The sequence below is a fragment of the Hydra vulgaris genome, chromosome 10 (assembly GCF_038396675.1).
Source record: "Hydra vulgaris chromosome 10, alternate assembly HydraT2T_AEP".
NCBI classification, from domain to species: domain Eukaryota; kingdom Metazoa; phylum Cnidaria; class Hydrozoa; order Anthoathecata; family Hydridae; genus Hydra; species Hydra vulgaris.
The window spans coordinates 11,479,502-11,505,608 of record NC_088929.1 but is presented as its reverse complement, the minus strand read 5'-3'; the positions used below and the strand labels follow the sequence as shown (position 1 = coordinate 11,505,608).

At 28.7% G+C, this 26,107-nt stretch overlaps 1 protein-coding gene across 1 annotated transcript; it reads right to left on the bottom strand.

Annotated features, from left to right (window-relative positions):
- Positions 1–22,962: 22,962 nt before the first annotated feature.
- LOC136085792 (uncharacterized) lies at positions 22,963–25,791 on the bottom strand. The gene is made up of 2 exons (XM_065807259.1): positions 25,022–25,791; positions 22,963–23,701 (listed from the first exon to the last, which is right to left on the bottom strand). Exons 1-2 carry the CDS (start codon positions 25,269–25,271, stop codon positions 23,064–23,066), a joined length of 888 nt encoding a protein of 295 aa, XP_065663331.1. The 5' UTR covers positions 25,272–25,791; the 3' UTR covers positions 22,963–23,063.
- Positions 25,792–26,107: the final 316 nt, after the last annotated feature.

Genomic DNA, 26,107 nt, shown 5'->3' with positions numbered 1-26,107 from the left:
TATATGTTATATATACATATATATAATGAATATACATACGCTCTATTATAATATATATATATATATATATATATATATATATATATATATATATAAATATATATATATATATATATATATATATATATATATATATATATATATATATATATATATATATATATATATATATATATATGTATATGTACATACATGAAACGGTTGAAACTCTCAAAATCTATAAAAAAAATTGTATTAAAAGATGGAGAGCTACCAAATCTGGTCTGTTAGCTATAGAGGAAGGTCACTTGGAATCAGAAGATAATCAATATTTTTTATACCAAAGTTGCAATTCTGATGATGAACTACCAATCACACCTGATTAATCAATTGCTTCAGTAGGAAACACTCATATGAGTAATATTGAATATGATCCAACCTCTGGGGAAAATTTTGATCTGCAGGAATATTTAGAAATTAAAACTTCTATAGACTCTTTAAAAAAAGAAGACCATTGCAGTGGAAAACAGACTTCACATGAATTCTTTAATGGCTTGACAAAGTGGGCTGCAAACTGTAATTTGCCTAAAGAACAGTTCTGTAATCTTTTAAAATTGCTCAGAAATAGTGGTAGATTTTTCAGTCATATATCAAAAGATCCACGCATTTTTCTGTCTACTCCTCGTAGGGTTGATATTGTTGAAAAATGCAGTGGGTAATATATTTATTTTAGTTTGGAAAATGGTATAATTGAGTAATTAAATGAAGTTATGTTGAATATTTATGAATGTGTTGAAGTAGATATAAATGTTGATGGTTTGCCGTTGTATAAGTTGTCCAACAAGTACAGTTACAGTTTTGACCAATACTTTGCAAAGTTTTTAAATGTTTTGGACAGCCATTTATAGTGGCTATCTACTGTAGTATGAGTAAACCAAGTAGTGTTGATGAGTTTTTAGGTGATTTTGTGTTTAATGTTAATAACTTAATTAAATATGGACTGTATGTAAATGGGAAACATGTAAATATTAAAATAAAGTTTGGAATCGAAAGTAATGAATAGGATAAGCGATAAAACTTAATTTTTTATTATGTAACTGTTTGTTTAATAATAGTAATTTAGTTTTAAACTTATGTTAAGCAAAATTTTAACTTTTACTGCTGTTTTAATACATCTGTACAACTTTGTTTTTGAAATTTCGTATAACTTTATCTGTGTCATTTTTCTACTTATTTTAAACAAAAGTTTAAATAAAGTATACTTTAATTTTCTGATAAAAAACTAATTTAACCAAAAATAGATTTACACAAATTTTCTAATAAAAAACTATACAGTTTTTATTTTATTAAAATTGAAATAAAACTTTTATTGCTATTTTAATATAACTGTTTAGTTTTTATTAGAAAATTTGTGTAAATCTATCTTTGGTTATATTTAAAAAAAAAATAAAGCGATGATGTTTGATTTCTTTTATTCCCTAGATAAGGTAACTTAATTGAACCTCGCCCAGATCCGCACTGAAATTGATTGACAGGCTATAATTAGACTTGCTCAGCTGCACTAAACATTAATGGATAGCTTATTCCATCAGCTACAAGTCTATGTAAAATTCTTTATGTTTTATGAGAGTAGTTGGCAGTACTATTATCAGAAAGTACTGCGTGTCAAAAGCACTGATCCTTACCCACTTGAACTCAATATCACCATGGTGATTTAAAGTTGCCCATTGCGTGACTTTAAATATGAACTTATAATCGCTTAGGGCAACGTTATATACGTGTGAGTCAGATTAAATCTTGATAGTTAATTTGTATGCTCAATTGTCCCATTTTAATTAGAAAAGTATAAAACCATATGGTCTTTTAAATACGAACATTCGCCCCTCCCTTGAGTCAGATCTGAATCTGGACTCTGTGATCAACCCTAACAGTAGTTATAAAACATGTAATTAAAATAAAGTTTTAACACACCACAGCTTACGGGCTGTAGTGATAAGACAAATAATGTTTTTTTTTTGCATTAGCCATGAGTTTAATTTTTATATTGAGCAGCCGTGGCGCAGTGATTAGAGCATGTCACTCGTTGTGCAAGGGTTGCGAGTTTGAATCTTGCTCGAAGCATAAACGTTTTAGGTTAGGCTTGAAATGGGAAACCAACTCACTAAATGCTTATGCCCTTGTGGAAATGCGTATGGCGGTTCAGAAAATTTGTTTCAAAATGACGAGTGACACGCATGGCGGTTCATAAGCAACTTTGAATATTTCAGATCATCTAAAGTAATTGGGAAAAAATTTAAACTTATCTTTGAAATATGAACATATTCTTAAGTTAAGGCTTCAAACCATTTGTTAACTGCATTTATAGATCGCTCAAAAATCAATTTAAGAAAATGACAAAAATAGACAAAAAGTATACTGTCATAAATGAGATTTTGATATGATACTTTTTTCAATAATAGTGATGGAGGTTTTTTTTGTTTGATCACCACTATAAATGCCTCTTTATTTAATATCAAAAACGATATGTGTATGTATTTCTTCTTTGATTGTTTAAGGTTACATAGAGAAACTATATACTTTTGTTAATTTCAACATGATATATTTTAATCACGTTACTAAGATGATAAAAAAAATTCTAAGTTTTTTAATTTTCTGAAAGCCAATTCTTTGGCAATAAAAAACAAAGTCTTATTTGTAAAATTCTGATTTGTAGCTTTTATTTTATACTCTTTTAATTGATCATGATCCTAGTTCGTTATTTTACGCGCAATCGTATAGCTTTTTTTAAGTCGCAAAAGGGTTAATTATTTAAAAAGTTTTGTCTAATATTTAGTACATATTAGTCAGTATTGTTATCAGGATCAACCTATAGTTGAAATTCGGATGACCGTGAAATAAACTTCTGTTTTGTTGTTGCTGAAGACCTGTTGGCACGATTTTTTTTTTTTTTTTCTCTCAGCCAATACCTTTTTTTCTTTTTTTTCTTTATTCGTTTCGTAGTGTTGATAAATCGCACTTTTTTTCTTTGTCATTTTTCTCTGTCTTATTGATTTTTGTCTTGATTATATTTAAGAAATATCACAAAGACAAAATCCAACTTTGCTAAGTATGCTTCTTGAGAAGTTAAAACGAAGTATTTAAGCTGACTTTCTCTGTTCGCTAACTTTTTTGCCTCAGGATATGCCAAGACATAATTATTTCTATCATCTGCATTGATAAAAACATATACTCAATATAAAAAGTACAAGTAAAAAAAATTTTTTTAAAATGATTGACTTACCAGAGTAGAAATTTGCAAATGGAAAATCTGAAACTGTCGTAGAATTAAAGTTTGATGGTTTCAAGATTCCTTTTCACTCAGTTAAATTGGTAAAACTGTTCACAATGAAGTCAACTTTTTTTCTACAACTAGATTGACTAAACATGCAAGCTGCTTATTATGAACAAAACAGTTTCTGCTTCCAAAATAGAAGCGTTGCATTGTAACAAACTGCAAGTTTCGTTATCATTTTGCAATTATTCTGGATGATTTGCAACTTTTCCAGCATCCATAGAAGCATTGGAGTCTGAAAAATTAATTTTTTGAACATTTGATGATTGAAACTGCTTAGAAAATAGTAAATAATACTAAAAAATGCAAGTTAGTAAACTTTATGCTTCATTTTGAATTAATTTGTACATAAAATATTAGTCACAGTTGCTAGCTAAATTATAAATAATAACTTTTATTGTAAAGTAGTACTATCAAAAACACAGTAGTAACCGAAAAACAATCGATTTCAGTAACTTCTGTTTCTTTTGCTAATGCTTTATTTTGATGTTCAGGTACATTCTCGGAAATGTTGTTAAGAACTAAACGCTTCAATTCACACAAGGTCACAAACCCGTTTTTACAAGCAAGATCAAAGTCATATTTAAACATATAATTGTAGCTTGTCAACTCAGCAGGATTCATTTCAGTTTCCATTATTTGTAAAGATTATGATGTAGTTGGTGTCATGGCATTATTAACATTAATAAAAAGTCCACCTTCTATTGCTTTTTCATGTACATTTAGATTTACATTCTCATTTATTCCAATCAATGATTCACCGATACGACTATGCAAGGTATTGAAATGTCACCAACAATTGTATTAGCTTGATATACCCTTAACTGGGTATAGATAGTTTGGCAAATATGCATCATTAGAATTAGCCTTATGATTAAATGGATTAATTTCAGACGGCTTGAACCCAGATGTAATCTTGCTAGAAGTCATTGTTTTTTCTCAAGCTGTAGCAAATATCCCTGCAATATTTGAACAACAAGTAGTTCCTGGAAAATGACTCATCAGATCTTGTGATGTAGAGCGATAATAATCATTTAGTGGCTTGAATAAGGTGCTGTCACATGGTTGAAGCCAGTTTGATGTGTGAGAAGGCATTTCAACTATATGTATCTGGTTTGGGATAGTAATATCAATTAGCTTAATATAGTTGTGAGAATTATGCCCGTCCAGAATCAATTACTGAGGACGTTGGTAACATATGTTTTCTAAAAAATTGTTTTGCTAAAACATGGTTTTGCTAGGCCCTGTTAAGTCCAACTACCATCGGACCAGCTCCAATTTGTTTCCGAAGATGCAGACTCAGTGTTAAAATCCCATAAAGACTGAAACCCCATAAAGACGATAAATTTCATTCCTTTTACTATAACCTGAGGTGGAATAAACTTGCCCTGTGCATTCACACATGCAATAACAATGATTGACTCTCGATTTCCACTCGTTCAACTATACAATATTGCTGCCTTACACAATGAAAATGATGACTCTGATCTGACATGCGTGGCATATTGAATAATATCCAATAAACAAAATTGACAATTGTTATGTCTTTTTTAATTAGTAATTTTTTTGTTATTCTTTAAAACGAATACTTTTTTTTTTTTTTGCGTATTTCGTTTTATTACTTAATAATTTGTTTATTTTATTTAATATTTCTAAATTTTATCCATAATAACTTTTATGGTTTAACTTTCATTTATACCAAGCTTTAGTATTAATCTATTTTACCATTTATTAAAACCTTTCGAAATAGAAATTAAATAACAAGTATAATAATGGTTGGTTTGGCCTACCATGACTTGTATTTTGGGTCACTAATTTATTTAACTATGTTTCTTAGATTAATAATCCAATAACGTATTTTTTAGATAAAGGTGTACAAAATATTGTTGTTTTATGTTAATTTGTAAGTAAATATGTAAAAATATTTGTTTATTCAAAGAGTATATATACTTATATAAGTAAATATTTTTGTTCTGCATTATATTATATAGGTAAAAGCTCTTGAATTAAATCTTGATTATTTTTAGTTAAGATAACTCTTCTCACAGGCCAATAACACGTGTGGCGACAGGGGTGGTATCTTTATAAAAAACTTTATAAAACAAGTATTTTTTATCGTTTACTGACAAATTATTGTAATAAAGTGACAATATAAAAAATAAATATAAAATGATAGGTGTAGAATAGGCTCAACCTGACTTGTTTTATGGTTTCGGACTGCTAGTTTTTTATTATTTTTTAAAATCAAATCGGCAATTGTTGTTTTTAAATAGATATAAAATACGTATCAGATATGAACCGGATAACTCAAAAAATTTATTTTGTTCTTATACAAGTAAGATGTTCAAATCTACAAGAAAAAATAAAAAAAACCATCCTTACATCGAGTAAAGCAAAAATTCCATGTTCGATTCCTGTCATCGGCTTCTTTTTTTTTTTTTTTATCGATTTTTATCGATATATTTTTTTTTCTTTATTGATTTTTCTAAAAAACAAATTAAAACGTTTTTAAAGAAAGAAGTTTGTTTTGAAAGAAAGAAAGTTGTTTTGTTTTGCATTTTAAATAGCAAAGGTTTAAAAAAAAACCAATTGATCACTTGAATTTGCCACGCGGCGACCTTTACTTTTTTTAAACAGTAAGGGGGTTTTAAAAAAATGTTTTCATTAAGAGCATAAGTTAAAATTATAATTTAATTTTTAAAATAAACCATATTATTACATTTATAATTTTTAAAAATAATAAAAAGTTAAAAATGCTTAAAATTAGGCTAAAAAGGAAATTTAAAGTTTTACAGCTATTTTACCACGGCCTCGTTAAACGTTCTAAACCGAGTGCGCGACAATGATGTAATTTAGATAACCATCAAATTAGTATTATACTATTGTATTATACTATAGTATTATAATATTGTAAGAGTCAACTTGGACACTTTTAACTTATAATGCACGAGACATGTAGATGTGCACGCTTTGAGTTTTTTGAAGTTCCTTTTTCACTTTTTTAAATATCTGAAATAACTTCGAATCTTCTATTATCATTATTATAAACGATATAATATGTTGAATATACTTTTATTTATAAATAGTATGTATTTTTTAACTTTTTAATCCGTTTTTAAAGTTTATTTTTTAATGTTTTACTTAACGAAACATGTTCTGTTTTAAAGGTGATGTATTGAAATTCTGTCTTAACAGGCTGGTAATTTTATAGAAGTTAAAGGTGAACTTATTTTAAATGCTAGTAAGTTGTTGTTGTTTTTTATTGGCTTTTTAGAATTTTAGGTTAGATATTCAATCGTGTTTTATATGAATCTATTTATTTAGTACAGCGTAATTGTCTGGTCGTGATATTCAGGTTAGATTTTATAAAGTTCAATTTCCTTTTGTAGAATCTTTGAAATTTACTTCTTAAAAAAGTTACATTTGCTTTTTTTCTTAATTTTTAATTCAACAAATTTTTTTGTACTAAGTGTTAAGAATTGAATAACAATATTTTGTTTGTAAATTTATTTTTAATGCTACAGATTATCACATATTGTAGGTTTTAATTTATCATTTATCCAGTCCCAGCAACAATTGCTGCTCAACACCCTTATCTGTAAGTGGTAAATAAATGATTTGTAGATTTTATAATTAAGTATGAATTTAAAGATAATTTAGATATTTCAATCGTTACTATTGTTGTTTTTACGTTTATCTTATGAAGCGTTTGTACGCTATTGAGATAATAATAAGGGTTCACATCCTTTTGGTGTACTTAGGGAGTGGGCCCAGAATAGGGTAAAAGATTTCCCATCATTTCATTAAAGGGGAAGAGATTACCTTGACCAAAAGTTAAGTGGGAGGAGTTAGAGTGGGCAGGGTAATATGCATAACTACATCTAGAAATAGAAAATGTAGTTGATTGTTGATTAAGTTTAATATGTATACTTTTACTGATTTTTTTGGTTAATGTTGTTTGTAAATAAACAAATTTGAAAAAAAAATATGTTACTGTTCTTTTAATATTAACTTATGTTTATAAAAAAATTTGTTAAAAAAATATACATTCTGTTTCTACACTAAACACCATCAATATTTTAGCCAGCAGAAAATGTTCTTAGTAAATTTTAATTATTCAAAATTTGCTATGTTGATCATTAGCTAATAGTTTAAAAAGGAATTAGTTTGTCGCAGTCAGGGTAAGAATAAATATATTTTCTGGTCAAATTACAAAATTTGCTCATACCGTTGAGTAATATGCTTTTGGTTATTTGTGAAATAGCTAATTGTCTTTGCAATAAATGTCTTTTCTTTCAGATTATGATTGATTTTAAAAACGCTCTAGAAAAAATATTAGCAACAGGTAAATTGGTCTGTAGTGTGTTTTTTCCTTCTTTTATTATATAAATTTTTCTCTCATTTTAGATATATCTTGTAATGCTTTTTCAGAATATGCGCAACAATTAGAGGACCCAAACATGACACATAAGGTGTGAGTCCAAATTAGGGCTAAAGCGCCCACTAACCCCTTTTTTTCTTTTTTTTTAAAGGGAGTGGATCCTGTAAAAAGTAAAATATGAGGAGAGAGAGCCGTGAGAAACTAATACGTCACATCTATAAAAAGTATTTTTGTTGTTGGTTAATCTACCAATTGTTAACTAATGATGCAGATTTACTCTTTTATATATACTTTATTTTATTATTATGTATAAATATATAGTAATTGTTTATAATAAAACGTTTTTTTCTTTAATTATGTTTAGTTTTTAAAAAAATATTCTTTTTTATAATTAAAAATTTGCATTGTTTTGTTGGTTAAATAAATTTTATTATATATAATATAAATTTTGTTGAAAAGGTTCCGTTTTCTTAAGAACTTATGCTTTTTAATTGTTAAAAAGTTTTATATTTTGTTTCTTTTTCTAAAAAAGAATGTTTTTTTAATTGTAAATAAATATATAAATTTGTATACTTTAAATTTTAATAATTATTTCATAGCATTTTATTATTTTAGTAAAAGTGTAATAAATATAGAAAATGAGGAACGGTATGGTTACCAAGACCCTTATTTTACGGGTCTGGCCAGCTTGTATAACATTATATGACAATAAACAAATATGTTATATGCAAATGTAAAAAATCCATTTATATAACCTTTTATACAGGATATAAAAAACTTTTCTAATAATTACAAATCTACAAAAAGGTATTGGACATTTTTCAATATCTATGAAATTGCCCTTCAAGTTACTGAAAACTGTAAAATTATATATAAAAAGACTTGATTTAATATATACAGTATTTTACAATTTTTTCTTGATTTTAGACGTTATTGATTAATGAAGACCTTATTGAATATATAAACGTTATAGATATATTATTGATATATTGATTATATAAACGTCGTTGATATATTGATTATATAGTCGTTATTGATTATATAAATAAAGACCTTATTGATTAATGGAAGGCAAAAAGCAAAGAAAGTATTTTTGCTGAATTTGAACTCTGAAATCTAAATTCTTTTTTAATAAATTCAAAATACTCAACGTATTTTAACTTAATTTATATCATATTCTTATATTTATGTTCAAAGTAGATAATAAAATGGCACCCATTTTATTTAACTCATTTTTTGAAAAAATAAATAATTTATACTCAACAAGTTTTTCAAATAACAATTACATTCAACCAAAAGCATATTATTCTGCTACTAAGTTCTCCATTGCAATCAGAGGACCTAAGTTATGGAACACGTTATTGGATAATGAGTTAAAGAAAATTCCTTCCTTTGATCAGTTTAAAAATGAAATAAAAAAAAAAATTTTGTAATTGACAACGAACTAGACTTCTTCTGAAACTTTTAAGTAGGAGTAATCACTCGTTTTATTAACTTGTTATTTCCTTTATTTTTGGTCATATTTACTTTTAATGTCATTCTGAATCTTTACCTTCCTTTGATGTTCATGTTTAATCTCATTTTTATTTATTTTTAAATTCGAAATCTTAATAAACAAAAGTTTGGAAAAAAATAAAATTAAACATATACAGTATTGGACAAAATATTTGCAACCAACATCGAACAATGCTAAAAAGTGTTCCTAATTTTACATCTCTTAAAAACGAAACGAACTATACTACCACAGCAAACAGTTCAGGAGTCTGGAGTCATAGCATGCCATGACATGAGCAATCAGCTGACAGGTGACAGCACACAGGCAGAATTTCGTTGACAAGTGCCATTTCGCAGCGGACAAAACAAGTGCAACTTTTTTGGTTTGTTTCATTTTCTTAAGTCTGGTCCATGTCAACCTCACGGAAGTTTTTTAATAATCAAAGGAAGTATCCAGAAGTTTCCAGAAGTTTCCAGAAGCATGCAGAAGCTTCCAGAAGTTTCCAAAAGAAGCATCTGGAAGCATCCAGTTGCATCCAGAAATATCCAGAAACATTCAGAAGCATCCAGACGCATCCAGAAGCTTCCAGAAGCATCGAAAAGAAGCATCTAGAATCTTCCAGAACAGGTTCACACAGGTTCATTTTACTATATAAGAGACATGTAAATCGACATGTAATTCAGTCAGTATATGGAAGTCAATCAGTCAGTATTATCAAGACAGTTTATCGAAGTGAGTTTTATCAAAGTGTTTTATCGAAGAACATCAACACAAGAAGTGAAATACAACAAGTGTTTCATTACATCAATACAGTCCACATCTAACCAAGACGCCGTGTTCCACAGAGCATTATTGTATCATCACAAGGTAAATGTAACACGGTAAGCCTTGAGAAGCGTGATTATTTATTTTTATTATTTTTATAACTTCAAGTGCAAAAATGGCTCCCGACAGTCTTGGATTGGAACTAAGAAGGAATATAATTGGCGATTACGTAAGTGGAATGTCACAAAAAAGTATTTGTGATAAATATCGCGTGAAAAAATGGACCGTATCATGACTATGTTCCAAATATCGTTCTACGGGGAAGTTGGCCGCAGATAACAAAGGTGGAAGACCGCGTTCCACCACTTCTAGAGAGGATTCTATGATCGTTAGATCCGTCAAGAAGGATCCCTGGATATCATCAGTCGAGATACAAAAGCAATTAGAGCTCCCTGTTTCGGACCAAACAATCAGACGACGTGCTGTTGAAGCTGGATTGTTTTCTCGACGCCCTGCAAAGAAACCGCTGATTTCACTAAAAAACCAGAAGAAAAGACTCCTGTTTGCAACATCTCATATTGACTGGAATGTGCAGAAATGGCAAACTGTCCTGTTCAGTGATGAATTGAAGTTCAACATCATTGCTAGCGATGGCATTTGCCGTGTACGTCGACCGGCCGGAAAACGCCTCGATTTACGTTACAGCCATAAGACCGTGAAGCATGGTGGAAGCAATGCAATGGTCTGGGGGTGTTTTTCTGCTAACGGTCTAGGTCCAATACATCAAAACGATGGAATAATGGACCGTTTCATGTATAAAAATATCCTGAAAGATGTTATGTTACCTTATGCTGAATGGAATATGCCAATAAAATGGGTTTTTTAGCAAGACAACGATCCGAAACACACTGCAAAAGTAGTCAAGCAGTGGTTTTAAGACAACCACCTATCGGTGATGGATTGGCCGCCTCAATCTCCGGATCTCAACCCTATTGAGAAACTGTGCGAGATTGTCAACCGCAGAATTAATCGTGAAGGTGTTCGTAATAAGGATCAACTGTTTGAACAAATCCAAAAGGCCTGGGCAGCGAATCCACAAAGTTTCATTGATCACCTGATCGAATCTATGCCTCGAAGATGCAAGGCTGTGATCGAAAGCAAAGGATTCGCGACGAAATATTGATAGCGAAATACAGCTTGGTCAACATTTTGTCGAGTTGCACTTGTTTTGTCCAGAAGGAAATCAACTTTTTTTAATACTTTTGATTAATTTATTAGTTTTCGTGTACAAATAATGAATTTTATGATGAATAAAACTTGAAGAACTTTGTCTCTAAACAGTTACATAGTTATTTCTCTAAATTGAAAAAATGCAGCACTTTTGTATAAAGAAACTAAATTAGCATTATTTGGTTGCACTCGTTTTGTCCGATACTGTATATAAAAAGTATTTTTTATATTTGCATTTATATATGTATTTTTTGCATGTATTACATTGTGATAACGGTAATACTTTTTTAATGTTATTTATATTCTCGTTTTGAAGGGGCTTGGCGATAAGACTGAATTTGTCTTCTTCTTGCCCCAGCCGTGTATATACATTTTGTAAAAGTCTAATTTTATAAAAAAAAATTTTATGGCGAAATACATACATAATAATTTAAAGATATAGTAAGCAATAAAAGTAAAGAGCCAATGATTTCGAAGTCACTGCTATTCCGCTGCTATTCATAAATAAGTGCTTTTAAGACTTAACCCTTCATATCGCAATATCTCCAAAAAATATTTTATGAAGTCTACTTAATAGCTTATATTAAATAAGTATACACATATTTTTTCGTTTTTCGAAATTTTATTTTTCATAAACAAAATTTATAAAAAATGGGAGCGTGGCATCTATGTCACAATGCCTTATAAGTACAAATTAAATTGCATGCGCTGGATTTTGTGAGCATTGAATAGGTTTTTTACAGATCTGCCACATGGTGATACAAAGGCTTAAGTCTCAGTTGCCACAACCACAACCTTGCTTGGGCACTTTTGACTTTTTTAATTAATAAAATGATAAATTATGCTATGCTTTAATATGATTTTAATTTATATTGTATTTTGCAACCAATCCTGCCAAGTGGGTGGTTTGTGAGTGTGTTTTAGATAATACCAAGCAAATTAATTTATTATTGTTTTACTGAATATTCATATCAAAAGTGTTTGCTAATATCATTTTTTGATAACTTACTTTAATCTAACACAGCTAGTGCATTTATAACATGCAACTTTTATAAAGATAATTCAAATGCAATCTTTATACAATTAAAATCTTCCAATATTCTCAAACATTTGAAATGCTATCAGAGGCGATTCTACAAATAAAATGAGGAGAGAAAGGGGTAACTCATTAAAAAGTACCGTCTGCTTTCTTTAGAATAATAAAACAGGTTCTTTAAAATTTAAAATTCACCAGACTAAGTTGTGTCAAATACCTGACTAAAATTGTCAGAAAGGCAAATATAACTTAAAAATCACCATCTTTTGGTAGGGTGTGTAACACCCCATGGTAGAGTGTGTAACACCCCATCCCATAAAATCGTTTTTGTGTGCAATTTTGAGGCATTAAAAATCTTTTTTTCTTTTTAAAACTTTACAAAAGTAATACACAAAGAAATTTGTTATTCTGAAAAATGTTTTATTCTTTGTAATTTGTTAATCATTTACATTTCACTAGAGAAAAAAAGCTAGAAATGTGTTATAGATAAGCTCAAAAGACCATCTAAGTCGGAAAATATTTACTTTTTGTTGTATCTTAAAAGTAATGTAACTAAAAGTATAATATAACAAATCGACCGTTTTAATGCTTTTAAAAAAGAATGCGCCATTCTTAAGTTATAAACTTGTTTATAAAAATTTTTATAAAAGGTGTGTATTTTCGCTTGCGGGTCTATTATTTTATATTTTTTGTTGGAATGTTTAAAGAATACCCAAATACTGCGATGAAAAAAAGCATATTTTTGGAGCAAAGCAATAAATTTTATAAAAATATATAATAACTATAAGTTCAATGCAATAAAAATTTCAGAAAACTTCCGGAAGTTTTGAGCAAACTTTCTCGGAAAATTTCCAAAAATTTTCAACCCTAAGTATAAGTATAAACGTCTTTTGCATATATTGAGTTTGCTGGGCGTATATTGAACAACCGTGTATAATATATGTATTATATCTGACAACATCAAATTTGTATTTAAACAATCAGAGACTTTTTTTGCTCTATATAATTTTTTGCTATAATTATTTGCTAAAAGATTGACAAAATCTCAAAATTTATTACTCTTCGAGGAGGACTTAAACTCCCAAAATCTACACTGATGAGATGAGAAGAAATGCGCTAATGAGTAAAGCAAACAGTTTTATAAATCTTTTATAATCACCTTTATTAGCTATTTACTTATAAAGGTGAGCATTTCAATTCTTTCGCTCTTAAAGCAGTTTTTCAGAATAAAATGTTTTGCTAAAAAATATTAAAGTAAATAAGTATAGAAATGGCCGGTTTGGTGAAGACCTTTTATCATGGGTCTGGACTGCGAAGATATACAAATAAACAGAAAGTATAGAAAAGATTAGTGTGGAATTGACTCACAAAGACCCATACTTTTTACAAGTCTGGTCAGCTAGTTACAGACTTGTCAGTTGTAACTACCTGATTAGATAAACTATTATTTACAAGTCTGGTCAGACAGTTACAAACCATGTTAACATAGTTTAAAGCATTTATTACCAATATTGACGGCAATTAAACACGTAATAATAAAATCACGTGGTTCTATAGTATTAACAAGTTAAAGAAAAGTATAATAGAAAAAAATTTTGCAGAAAAAAAAATTAAAATTATGTCAAACAAAATAGAAAAAAGATTTTACAAAATTACTTTTTTTTGAGAAGATTTTGGAAACTGGTATCAATTTTGAAATCAATATTTAATGAAAAGCCAACCATCTCATTCAACTAAACTCATTTAATGAGCGTAATTATCAGTAACACTAAAGATTAAAAAAAGAATATGAGATTTAAACAATTGTATTATAGCAATTTTAAATTTTATCCAGACTTTTAGTAAAAAAAAAAAAAATAGACTTTTCTTCGGAACGGAAAGTTGTTGTTTTAAGCATCTTTTAACAATTTATAAATTGCATTTTAGCCATGTTCAGGTATCACGGATGTTTCATCAAGCAAAAATAAAGAAACTTGTATTTTATTTTTAGAAAAATGTCCGTGTATAGAGTTAGGAGATACATTACACCTCCTGTTATCTAATATTGGGACAGGTTGATCGAATAAGCCATGCATTGTAGATCCATTTCTATGGAGAGTTGATGCTATGCTAGTACATGCTACTGTAACAAACTTAAAACCCCTATTTATAAATTCAGCAATCAAATATTTAGGCGTTAAAGTTTTTTCACTATCAACTAGTCCATCCATAAAAAACATTCTGGAATTTTGATATTCTACACTTGGTTGCTCATTTAGTGCAACAAGGATAGCATTACATACATTTAATTAATTAACATTCAGTAAAGGTCTCATTTAATTGGATAGCATTACATACATTTAATTAATTAACATTCAGTAAAGGTCTCATTTTATCAAGTTTTATAGATTGTTGAACATTTCATTAAAACTTTCTACATTTTAACCTATAAACTCATCAATAGCAGGAAGATTGTAATCAGCCAGCGTTTTCCCACTTTGATTAATGATCTCTTTAATTTGACAAAGAGTAGCTTGTTCAGCTATTAGAACTGGGACTGTGAGGTGAATGGAATTTTCTATCGTAATAGCTTTGTATGTATTTAAGAAGGGGAAAGATTTGTCATGTTCGCAAGGTCAAACAAATTGAAATAACTGTCTAAATAGCTTTGGCATATGCGTTAAAACCGCCTCAAAAAGAGTATTTTGCCATTCAGTTTCATCTTGCAACAAAACTTTCCATACACATGCTCAACGAAACGTTTGAGGAACAATACCATTAACAGTACGCACATCCTCCAAAGATTTAGATTCTATTGCCTTCAAAGTTTAAGAAAAAATAATTCTTTATTTTTGGCTGAATACGCCATCTTTCATGGAGGGAGAATTTGGATTCAATATACCACATGGACCATGAATTATGCATGTTTTAATTGAATTTATAAAGTTCACGGTTTACAAAAAGATCTGGAAATTCTGCATATATTAAATTATTAATATCCTACGCTGTTCAAGCTTATCACCATATGCACAGTGAAGTAAAGTATGAACATTTAGCAAATCAAGCGTTTAGGTTCAATAATCTGAATATGGGTTACAACTTTCCCTAATACATTATGCTTAATAATATCATTTAGGAGTTTCTTTAAATTGAGTTTAAATACTCGTGTAACTTGGTCAGGTCTATCATTTTCAGTCTGACTTAGATATAATTTATTAGTAATCTATTCAGGGAATATCTTGCACGAAAATAACCTATCCGATAAAAAACTTGACAAGATATTTTAAAACATGGTTGCCATAATTCATAGGTTGAACTGCATTAGCTGTAAATGAAGCAAAAAAAAGAGTGGCATTATAATTTCTTATATGTTTTAGAGTATTAATATTGGAATTATGATCTGTTAAATTTCCTGTAAACAAATCTTTTATAGCTTGCAACAAGACTTGTGTATGTAATAATAAAAACATGTAATAAAATACAATTTATAATAAAGCTGCCACCGTTGCGGTTTTTCTGCAGGAGAACGCTTTAAAGGCCTTAAATAATTTAGGACAAAGGCAGCTCTATATATATATAATATAATTTTTTTAGTTCTGCTTGCTTTTATTTGTCTTGTCCTTTGCATAGTTAATGACATAAAAAGACCACATAATTTAAGAATGAAATAAAAAGACCACATAGTTCAAGTTGTTAGTTTCTTTTTTATAACAACAAGTACCTGAAAAGGAAAGCCAAGTGCAATTGATTATACCTAAATAAAAAAAGAAAAAATGAAAAAAAAAAGATGAACTTAAACTACAATGGCATTATTTTACATATTTATTAATGTGTTTTAGAAAATAAGGAGTAAAAAAAAGAAATATTCAGCTAATGTAACAGCGTGGTAGCACACACATTAAAAATCATATTTTAGCTAGCTTGACACCCAAGTTGTCCACAAGAGTAACAATATTAAGTAGATTAAAATTTGATCATTATAATCAAATGTGTCAAATCATTTGCCAATTATTATTTATTGATATTTTTAACAAAATTTAATTATATTTGAAAAATCATTAAGAACAACTGGGATTCATAAATCATGAATTAAAAACTGAAACATTTCTTAAACATGGTCATTATCAATTATGGTATCAAAAAATCCAAAAGGCTTTGTTACAACAAAGTATTCCAATTACACTCCTCTTTTAAATAAACTTTCATTAAAAAGAGAGAGAGGTGGCAGACTGTGTTTTAAAGGCACTGTGTTAAAAAAAAAAAGTTAAAACATACAATAAACCAATGAAAATGACAAAAACAATATATTAGCAAAAAATAGCTATAGCACAAATAAACATCAAAAATAGACATTTTAATGCTACAACTAAACAAAATTACTTTTATCTCGATAGTTTCTTCATTACTGTTTACTAACAATTAAAACACTAAACTTCAGTTCATTTGGAGTAAATTCCGGTTTTTTCATAACTGTTGACTATTGAGTGACACAATAAATTCTATACTTTGTAAACTTACATGAATAAGTTTGCTAAATTAAAACCATGTTTCAACAGTAAGCAAGCTAATAAAGCAGTGAAAACTAAAAAAAAAAATAACTAAAAAACTATCTTTGAACTTTTAAAAAATACAAAATCATTCAGTTTTAGGATATAATCAGTTATATGAATGTTTAGAAATATTGATCTTTAAAAAAATGTATTGACTAATATTACAACTAAAATATATATATAACAAATCTAATAAATCCTTTAGGTTATAATTTGTAACTAATAAATAAGTTATTTTTATATAAATTTATTAAACTGTTTTTAAATTATTATTTGGCCACTATCTAAAGCAACAACATCAGTTAGTTACTTTCTTTTTTTAATATCTCAGTAGTTATTTATTTATATATATATATATATATATATATATATATATATATATATATATATAAAAACTAATAATAAAAAAGTAATTATAATAATCTTAAACTTATCAGTCGTGATATCGAAGAATATCTGAAGGTAATGGGAAACAAAAAATATAGTATAGTAAAAAGTAAATACAGGTTTAGTGGAATTTCAGTTCAAATATAAAAAATAGAACCTATCTGATGGGACCAATGAATTATAATTGGTAACTTTAAAAAAAAAGAAAAAAGATATTAGCTTTACAAGTTCTAGTATTTATATTTTGATACTAATTATAGTAAGAATTGTACATAGTCTTAGTTCCAACATGTATTAAGTAAAAACTGGTGTCACTCCAATGACTAGTTTTTAACTAAACAAGTGACACCGAACCTAACTTTGTAAAATTATAAGTCCATAATTTTTGCAAACTTGTGGTTAAATAAATGAATAAAAAATAAATAAAAAAAGACTACCTGACACCAAATGGTGCCAAGTAATGCCAAAACTTAATAACATCACTTAATAGGCAAGGTTAACAATCTTGCTTTAAACACTGCTAAGCAATACCGCTTTTAAAAAATAGAAAAACAGAATATAAACTTATTTAAACTTTGAGCATATTATATTATATAAACACATTTTTATAAACTATTATCATTTATTTTATTACACATGGAAACATACTTTTCATAAACTTTTAATCAACAACAACATAAAAATTTGTGTATTTTTGTCACACCATTATATTAGGTTTCAGCACATTATGTCAATCCACTATATTGGGTTGCAGACAAATGTAGTAAAAAGATCTGCTTTACCACTTTTTAATCGTAGCTATCCAATATGGCCTGATATAAAATGACTTTCATCCGGAAACTTTTTAGCACCAAAATATTTACAGACCTAGTTCATTTCTCCTAAAAAGTTTCATTCTAGAATTATATAAACTGGTGTAAAATGCGTTCTTCCTTGTCCTGCAGCATTTCGTAGATAAGTTTGTTTATCGCACTATAGAACCAAAAAGTATTTTCCATCTCAAAAATGGTTTTTACGTAAATTTATAGATTACATTATGGTTTTATACTCTCAAAGGATGGAACTTACGAATAAATTCAAAAAAAATGTAAATAACTTAGTTTTACTTTAATAAATTAAATCTAAAATATAGGAATTAAATATTTTCTTGCCAATTAAATTACCGTAAAAAAAGTTCAACATTTTATTATTATTATTATTCGGAAGTTTTCGAAGAAAGCATGTTAGTGCAGTATATCATAAGGTAGCTTAGAATGTACACTTTGCAACCACGTTCGGTTTTTGTATTAAAATGTTTTCGCTTTATTTTTAATATGTTTTATTAAATTAAAGAAATTTTTTTTTAAATTGAAGTTTTCCTTGATGCCGACAGCTGCTGGGGTCAGGTTATCACTCAATTAGAGATCTGACCTATTCAATAATATGAGTATTAAAAAAAACTAGCGCTTTTTATGCGCCAGTGGTGATTTAAAGCAATAATGTCAATCGGCGAAACAAAAAATTCCACAAAATAACGTCGGTTGTTACTACTAATAGAAATAAGGAAAAAGAAAAGAAAAAAATAAATTCTACAAAGCATACTTATTCTAGACAATGCACTTACCTTTACAAAAGGTAAGAAGGCATTGTATATTGAATTATGAGTATTGAAACAGATCTAACCAAAACCCAATATGCGTACCTAAGAAAAAGGCTCGATTATGAGTATTTAAGTTTTGTATTTCCTTTGTTTTAAATACTAAGTGAAACAAATAAAGGGCTTGCTATTTGCCTGCATCCAGCATAACGGTGAAAAATACAAGTGTAAAAATCAATCTCCAAGATCGCACAGTGGGCCGGATATTAGACATATGGTGGACAAAATTATTTTGATCTTTTTTTTTTTACTAAAACCCTTTATATGTCCAAAGAATCACTTTTTATTAAGATATATTTACTTTTATTATAAATTTTAGTTAAATAGTTGCCAATACTAAAAATTATTTAACAAACTTTATAAAACTTTAAAAACGCGGATTTAAATTTTTTTAATTTCAAATCATATAACTTCTTAAAATCGTGGAACTGAATAACAAACTCTTCTGGTGGAATAACCTTAAAATAAAAATTGATGCAACAAACTTTAAAAATAAAAATGCGCACTTACTTCGAAAAAAATGAAAATTTATCACTAGATTTGAAACTCTATTATCGATGTTATTATATAATCGATTTGAAATATATAAATAAATATATAGCAATAAATAAAAAATATAAATAAGTAAATAGATTTTAAACTCTATTATTGATATTATTACATGTTCACGACGTTTTGAATAAGTCTGTAGATTATTTATCATCTCTATAATTAATAATGTATTACTTTTATTTTCAATATATTGGCTGCAGATTCTGAGTGAATGATATTACAACGTTTTTATTATTATAAAGTCTACTGAGTTCTAAAGGTACTATACAAATAATCAACAGGCACTCTAGGGTTGAGCTTTTACCGAAAATTTACCGGTAAACCGGTAAAATTGTTTTACCGATTTACCGGTAAAATGATGTCGGTAAATTTCGGCAAATATTGTATTTTTAATAACGTTGAAGGATGCTTGAAAATGTTTTAGAATGCTTGAAAAGGCTCAACCAATAAATTAAAAATTTAATTAAAAATTTAATTTTCATTTTCCTGTCGACAAAGCTGTTGTTTGTTATGCTTGAAAAGTGATTTTGTTGGTTTAGTTTTGTCCAAACACTTTAAGAAAAACGTTTTTACTTTCTTGTGACATTTATCAATCAATGTATTTTGGAAAACGATATTACATCCACGGTCATTTAAAAATAGTTATAAAACTAATAATAAGTAAATACCTGTAAGTTGATATAAAAAAATATTTTTTAACACAAATAATAATCAAAATGATGAACAATGAATTAATAATAATGATAACACTATAATCATAAAAAGTAATATATTGAGTATAATATTTATAAATTTACACTAAATAAAACCAATTAACTAAAATAAACAGAAAGAATTAAATAGTAAGCATCAGTGTTACGTTCGTTCAACTACGTTTAACTACGGTCAACGAAGTTGAACTTAGTTGAACGTAAATAAACGTAACGTAGTTTTGTTTCAATTACGTTACGTTTATTTACGGTATTTTTGTATTAATCATCTTAGTTAAACGTAGTTGAACAAAGTTGAACGTAGTTGAACCAAATACATTTTTGAACAACCTAATTAACTTTTAAAAGCCACTGATTTGTATTGCTAGTATAAATAACCAAAATTAAATTTAAGAAGATGTTAAAGCCAGAGTTTAGTGTGATTTTAGAAAGTCGAGCCTAAGCCTGCGAAAATGTGGTCTCAAGCCTGTACTTTTTGAACTAAAATTAGACTTGGCAAAGTTTCCAAAAATATTGTGTAATTTGTTAGCAATAATAGTGTAAAGGAAAAACATTTGCTTAAAAGCCAATTTATCATTAATTTTATTGAATTATTAAATTACAACCCTTAAACAACCAATTGAGCACAATTTTTTTGTATTGAACTATTTGTAACAATTCAAGACAAAATAGAGAAATAAAACTTTATTGCAATAAAAAAGGATACATTAAAATTTGTGAATATTAAAAAATATTGGAACACAATTTTGAAATTAAATTCCAAAAACCCAAATGTTTAAAGCAGTGGTGTAGCCCCCACTTTCCTCATTAACATTCTTACAAGATTAGGCATTTATATCAGAGAGTTTATTTTAATTCCTCTATTTAGAACAAAATTGTTTGACTGAAGTGATGGGAGAAGAAAACTTTTTTTTTCATTTAAGCTTTGGGCAAAAAATAATCAGCAAAATTTTTTATTCGTTGTAGGGTGAAAATTTGCAAAAGCATCTTTTCTGTTCTTTGCACTTGTTTTTTACAAAAGCTATTAGGTACTGATAGTATTTAATCAAAAGAATTGTTTAACTGCAATAAGACTAACTGTTATAATAAATTTGTTCCAAAACAAGGTATGGACTAAATTCGGACTGAAATGCGAATTTAATTTCTGCATGTGGGATAAGGGTGATTCAAGAAAAACACAAAAGAAAACATTTAGACGTGCTGTTTTAGACACATGGATAAAATCTTGAATGAAAAGTACAAAAATCTTGGATTTTACAAAAAAAAACTTAAAAAATATAATCTCCAATTTTAATGTTTTGCTAATTGCATGATACTCCGATTAGTTTTTTAATTAATATTCTTCAATATCTTACCAAAATTGCACCCCAAAGTTCTGCTGGATATCCCATAACACTGGGCATTGCCCCCCCCCCCCTCTACTTCTGCTAGATAGTCTTCAGTTTCAATGCTTTCTGCCAGATTTCTCTTTATTTTTGCCATATTTGAATGACAGAAAACAAGCATGCGCACATTTTCTGGATCAAGGTTGTGTCTTTGATTTGTAACAATGCCCCCAGCAACAGAAAAAACTCGCTCAGATGAAGCAGAAGTGACTGGAATGCAAAGAAGTTTTCGCCAGCTTTGAGAGTAATGGCAAAGAGGTTGAACTATTTCTCCACCACATCAGAATATTTAGTTCTTTGGGATCTGGCCTTGGCATTGCCAAATATTTATCAAGTTCTTCCTCCATGTTTGATTTTGTTTTGTTTGATGAACAGTCTGAAATTAATCACATTGTTATATTACTATGGCTCCTTTTTAAGAAAATTTTTAACATTGCATGAAAAATTAAAAGCAGCTGGAATTAATTATACGTTTATAAATTAAACATGAATCTAAAAATGGAGAATTAGTAAGTTAGAGTTAAATAAAATGTTTAAATTGCTTTAACAAGTTAAAGAAAAGTATTGGCAAATTGCCACATTTTTGTCTTTGAACATTTAGGACGGCGATAGCCCAAAAAGATTTATATGAGCAATCACTGATAAAAGATAGGTGTAGATTAGCTATAGGCATTTTGTTCATACCCAATGGTTTGGACCCTATAGTGACCCATTAATAAATGACACAAAAGTTATTTTAGTTGAATCAGCAATGTCTGAAACTTAGTAGGACCTTTCATGTAATTTACTGGGGATATTACATAAAGAAATAAGATAATTTGAATTAAATAAATTATCAAATTTGTATTGGAAGCCACTAAGGAACAATAAGTATTTAAAAATTTTTATGATAAGAACTTCATAAACAAGTTTTTGAAACTCACCCTGCTAAACTGCAGTGTAAATTTCCGGCCATGTGCGCAAAATCTTTTACCTAGAACCACCCTTCATGAAAAATATTTAGCTAATTCAAAACCAACCCTCACCTTGAGCGGTCTTCAATTTTTTCATAGAAAAAGAAAAAACTTCTTTTTTCTAGTTTTGAATTCACAAAAACTTATTGAAAAAGTTCTTTCAAACAAATTTCAAAAGTAAGTTAAACACAGTTATTGTACTAAGATTATTTTAACCAAAATCTTCTGTCAAAACTATTTTAACATGAAACAATAAATATTATAGTTAACCAAGACTTTTATTAGAATACCAACTATTCTACTGTATGTGTTAAAGTTTAGACTGTATCTAAATGCAGGCTAGGTTAAAATTGGGAATTTAACTATTTCTTGTATTATAAGATCAAAGTCTTTACAGCGATCATTAGAACTTCTTACATACTTAAAAAGATTATTATTTTACAAAGTTTCTAAGATCTACATACATATAAGGCCCTGATAATATAAGACACATTAAATTTTTGTTGATATAAAGTTTTTTAAGTAGTCAAATCACCAATTAACTAATGTCAAAATAAAGCAAAAAAGAGGTATTTAAATTTGATATCTGGGTCCACAAGCAAATCAGGAATTAATTTAAGTTAAAATAAAGCAGAACAGGAAGCAATATCTACTCAATCACTATTCAAATTTGAAAGATGAAAATAAAGAAATATTATAGACCTGATTTTTTTGCACTGACCCTTAAATATTTAACAAAACAGATGGCAATACCTTTCCAATTGGTTTCAAACACCAGTTGTTCTAAAGGGTCTGTTTGATCAATGATGTTTGGCTCCTCTGGAATGCTTTGACGGTTTGCATTGTTTCCAGATGAATGACTATCTATAAGTTTTGTCTTGATGTTGTTAAATCGATTCATTTTGTGCAAAACAGCTCCTTTGTAGGACGGATGAAGTAAATGAGACAAAGCATACAGATCTTGCTTTGTTCCGCAAAGTTCAAATCTTTGTTCAAGCTGTTCCAAAAGTTTAGTTGCAAAGTTCTGAATATTCAAGTCATCCGATGTATTGACTCTATCTGTTAGTAAGTGTTGAATTCGAAACAGTTCACCACAAATAAGATGAATAGTTGGAACTGAGTCTGCAGAAAGCTTTTCAGAAAGTTCTTTGATGAGCTCAAGGATTGGAAAAATCATTGCTAGAATTTGTAACTCAGCTTGTGTAGGGATGAAGTCATATTTCTGATTTTGAAGGTTTTCTAATGCTGGTTGAATTTTGAGAATGGATTTAATCATCATTGCATTTGAATTCCATCTGGTCGAAACAGGAGCGATGACTTTAATTGGTGCCACTGAAAAAAAGAAATATTTAAAAAATCATTTAAAGTATTTAAGTTTAAGGATCACACTACCATTTGGTGTTCAATTAAACTATTATTATTTATTTTGAAGTATTATACAGGCTAGCAAGATAGAGTTGCTTCTACTAGAATTAGTCACTATTTTTATAGTTATGTTGTCTATTTAGAAGTACATTGTTTACTTTTATTTTCAAATGCAGGAGTTCAAATGAATGACTTGATGAACCCTATTTTACTGACTCGGGTATCTAGTAAATCCACCTGGGTTAGTGGATTATGATATTTCAACAATAAAATATTTCTTCTTTTGGTTATTGGACAATCAAGGAGTTTGGTGAAATCTTGTGAGGAAAAAATACCCCACTAACATGGAAAATCAGAATATGGGTAAACATTTATCTTCAAATTGAGGTTATCTCAGAACCTGCAGATTACAAAGGGAATTTACACTGTTTAAGGTACCATTAATGGGTGTGTTTACCTAGACAAAGAAAGTACTATAGTCTTATAGGCTCAATGAACCTGTCTAATTTCACTTTTATTTTGATGAGTAGTAACTTCAGTGGAATGAGACCATGAGTGTGGTATTGGAAGCAAGTAAAACATGAAGTTTGAAGTTAACAGCAATTTTGAATATGAAATCATAAAAAAATGTTCAGTTATTAGGAGAATATAAAAAATAAATTAATATCGTAATTCTCCTCAATCAAAAACTGAGGACAGATAAAAATATGAATTCATGAATGACATTTCATATTATGAGCTGTACTCTAAAATAGTGTTCATTAATTTATTTTGGAATACTAAGTTCATATTTAATATCACTCAATGGAATATTTTTGTTAAATCATGATTATTTGGCATTGTTTCAAATAAATATCAAAAAGATATTTGTGGCAATATTTTTTTGGGGTGACAATTTTTAAATGAGGTTAACTAACAGTAGGGTTGCCTATCTGATGTGGTAAAAATTCCCTTTTTTTAAAGGAACTCTTTAACCTTCAACTGTTTTATTAAAAATTCTTTTGACTCTTGTACAGACAGAGTTAGCGCTATTTAGTTTTTTACAATGGAGTCATATATATATATGCTAGGATATGAAAAATTCATCAATTTTCTTCTTTCCAGAAATAAAATCTATAAAAATGTTTATATAATCTGTGTATAATGCAACACAACTACAATTTGCTATTTTTAAATATGGCATTGTGAATGGTTGGTTACTTTAAATTTTAATTCCTAATTTTTTACAATAGCAGAAGACAATTGAAAAAAATTTCAAAATAGTGATTTAGTATAAACTAACTATACCTCCTACATCCTTGCAAGCTTTCTTGATCAGCTCATTAGCTAAAGTTGATCGATGGGTTTTGCTGGAGAGCCGGGTTGCTTTCGTTATTGCCTTTTGAATTGGTTCACATCCTTCAACAGCTTTCTGCAAGACAAGATTAATTGCATGATCAGCACATATTAATGAGTGAGAAAGTTGAGAGCTGTTTGGAAAGGATGCCCTCATATTTGCAGCTGCATCATGAACCACTACCTTCTCACATTCTGACATGACATTTGGCAAAGATTCAATTTGTTTGTCTATTTCCACAGCTATTTCCACTGCAGTATGAGATCCAGGAAAATGCTTGCAACTGATGACTTTTTAATGAGGTTGAAATTTCTATTGACAAAATGCAAGGTAAGACTCATGTAAGCTTCATTAGCTCTTGATGTCCACATATCTGAAGTAAGAGCAAAACCATCAACTTCAGGTAGCTCTTGTTCTAACTCTGTAAAGATTTGTTTATGAATCTGTTCATATAGTAAGGGAAGCTTGAACTTTGCAAAAGTTGTAGAGTTCTTAACTGTGACCCTTGGCAGCTGCTTCTTAAAAAATTCTTTTGTTTCTTCATGGTCAGCAACACTCAAAGGCATCGAGAGTGCAACAATCCACCTCATGAAATCCAGGTCAAACTGAAGCTGGCGCTTGTCGTAAGTAGAATACTTTGGCTGGAAGAATGATGCAATTGACACAGCACTTTCTTCACGAAGTTTTTTTGAGTTTGAAGGACTTTGTAGACTGTCTGATCCTGAAAAAATATTATTGTTTTCAGTCATCAGAAACATTTTATACACCTCAAATCTAAATAATTTATTTACATTTTTCATTATTTTATTTATCTCCTTATTAGGCATTCATTATTCGGTTGAGTAGGACAGCGGTACAATTGTAAAAATGGAATATATTCCTGATTTTTCACTGTATATTAGGCATGAGTATTCTGCTCTTTTATGGTGGACCTGAAGGAACTTTATTGGAGAATTAAAATTATTGAACCTAGCCTAAACTATCTGTGTGTCTGTGGAACAGAAGAATTCTTTTAAAACAAATAGAAATTCATACTT

Excerpts from the sequence above, each read along its gene's own strand:
- LOC136085792 (XM_065807259.1), bottom strand. The coding sequence starts at position 25,271 with ATGTCAGAATGTGAGAAGGTAGTGGTTCATGATGCAGCTGCAAATATG. Across the intron at positions 23,702-25,021 it reads AGCTTGCAAGGATGTAGGAG|TGGCACCAATTAAAGTCATC; the intron begins GTATAGTTAGTT and ends TCTTTTTTTCAG.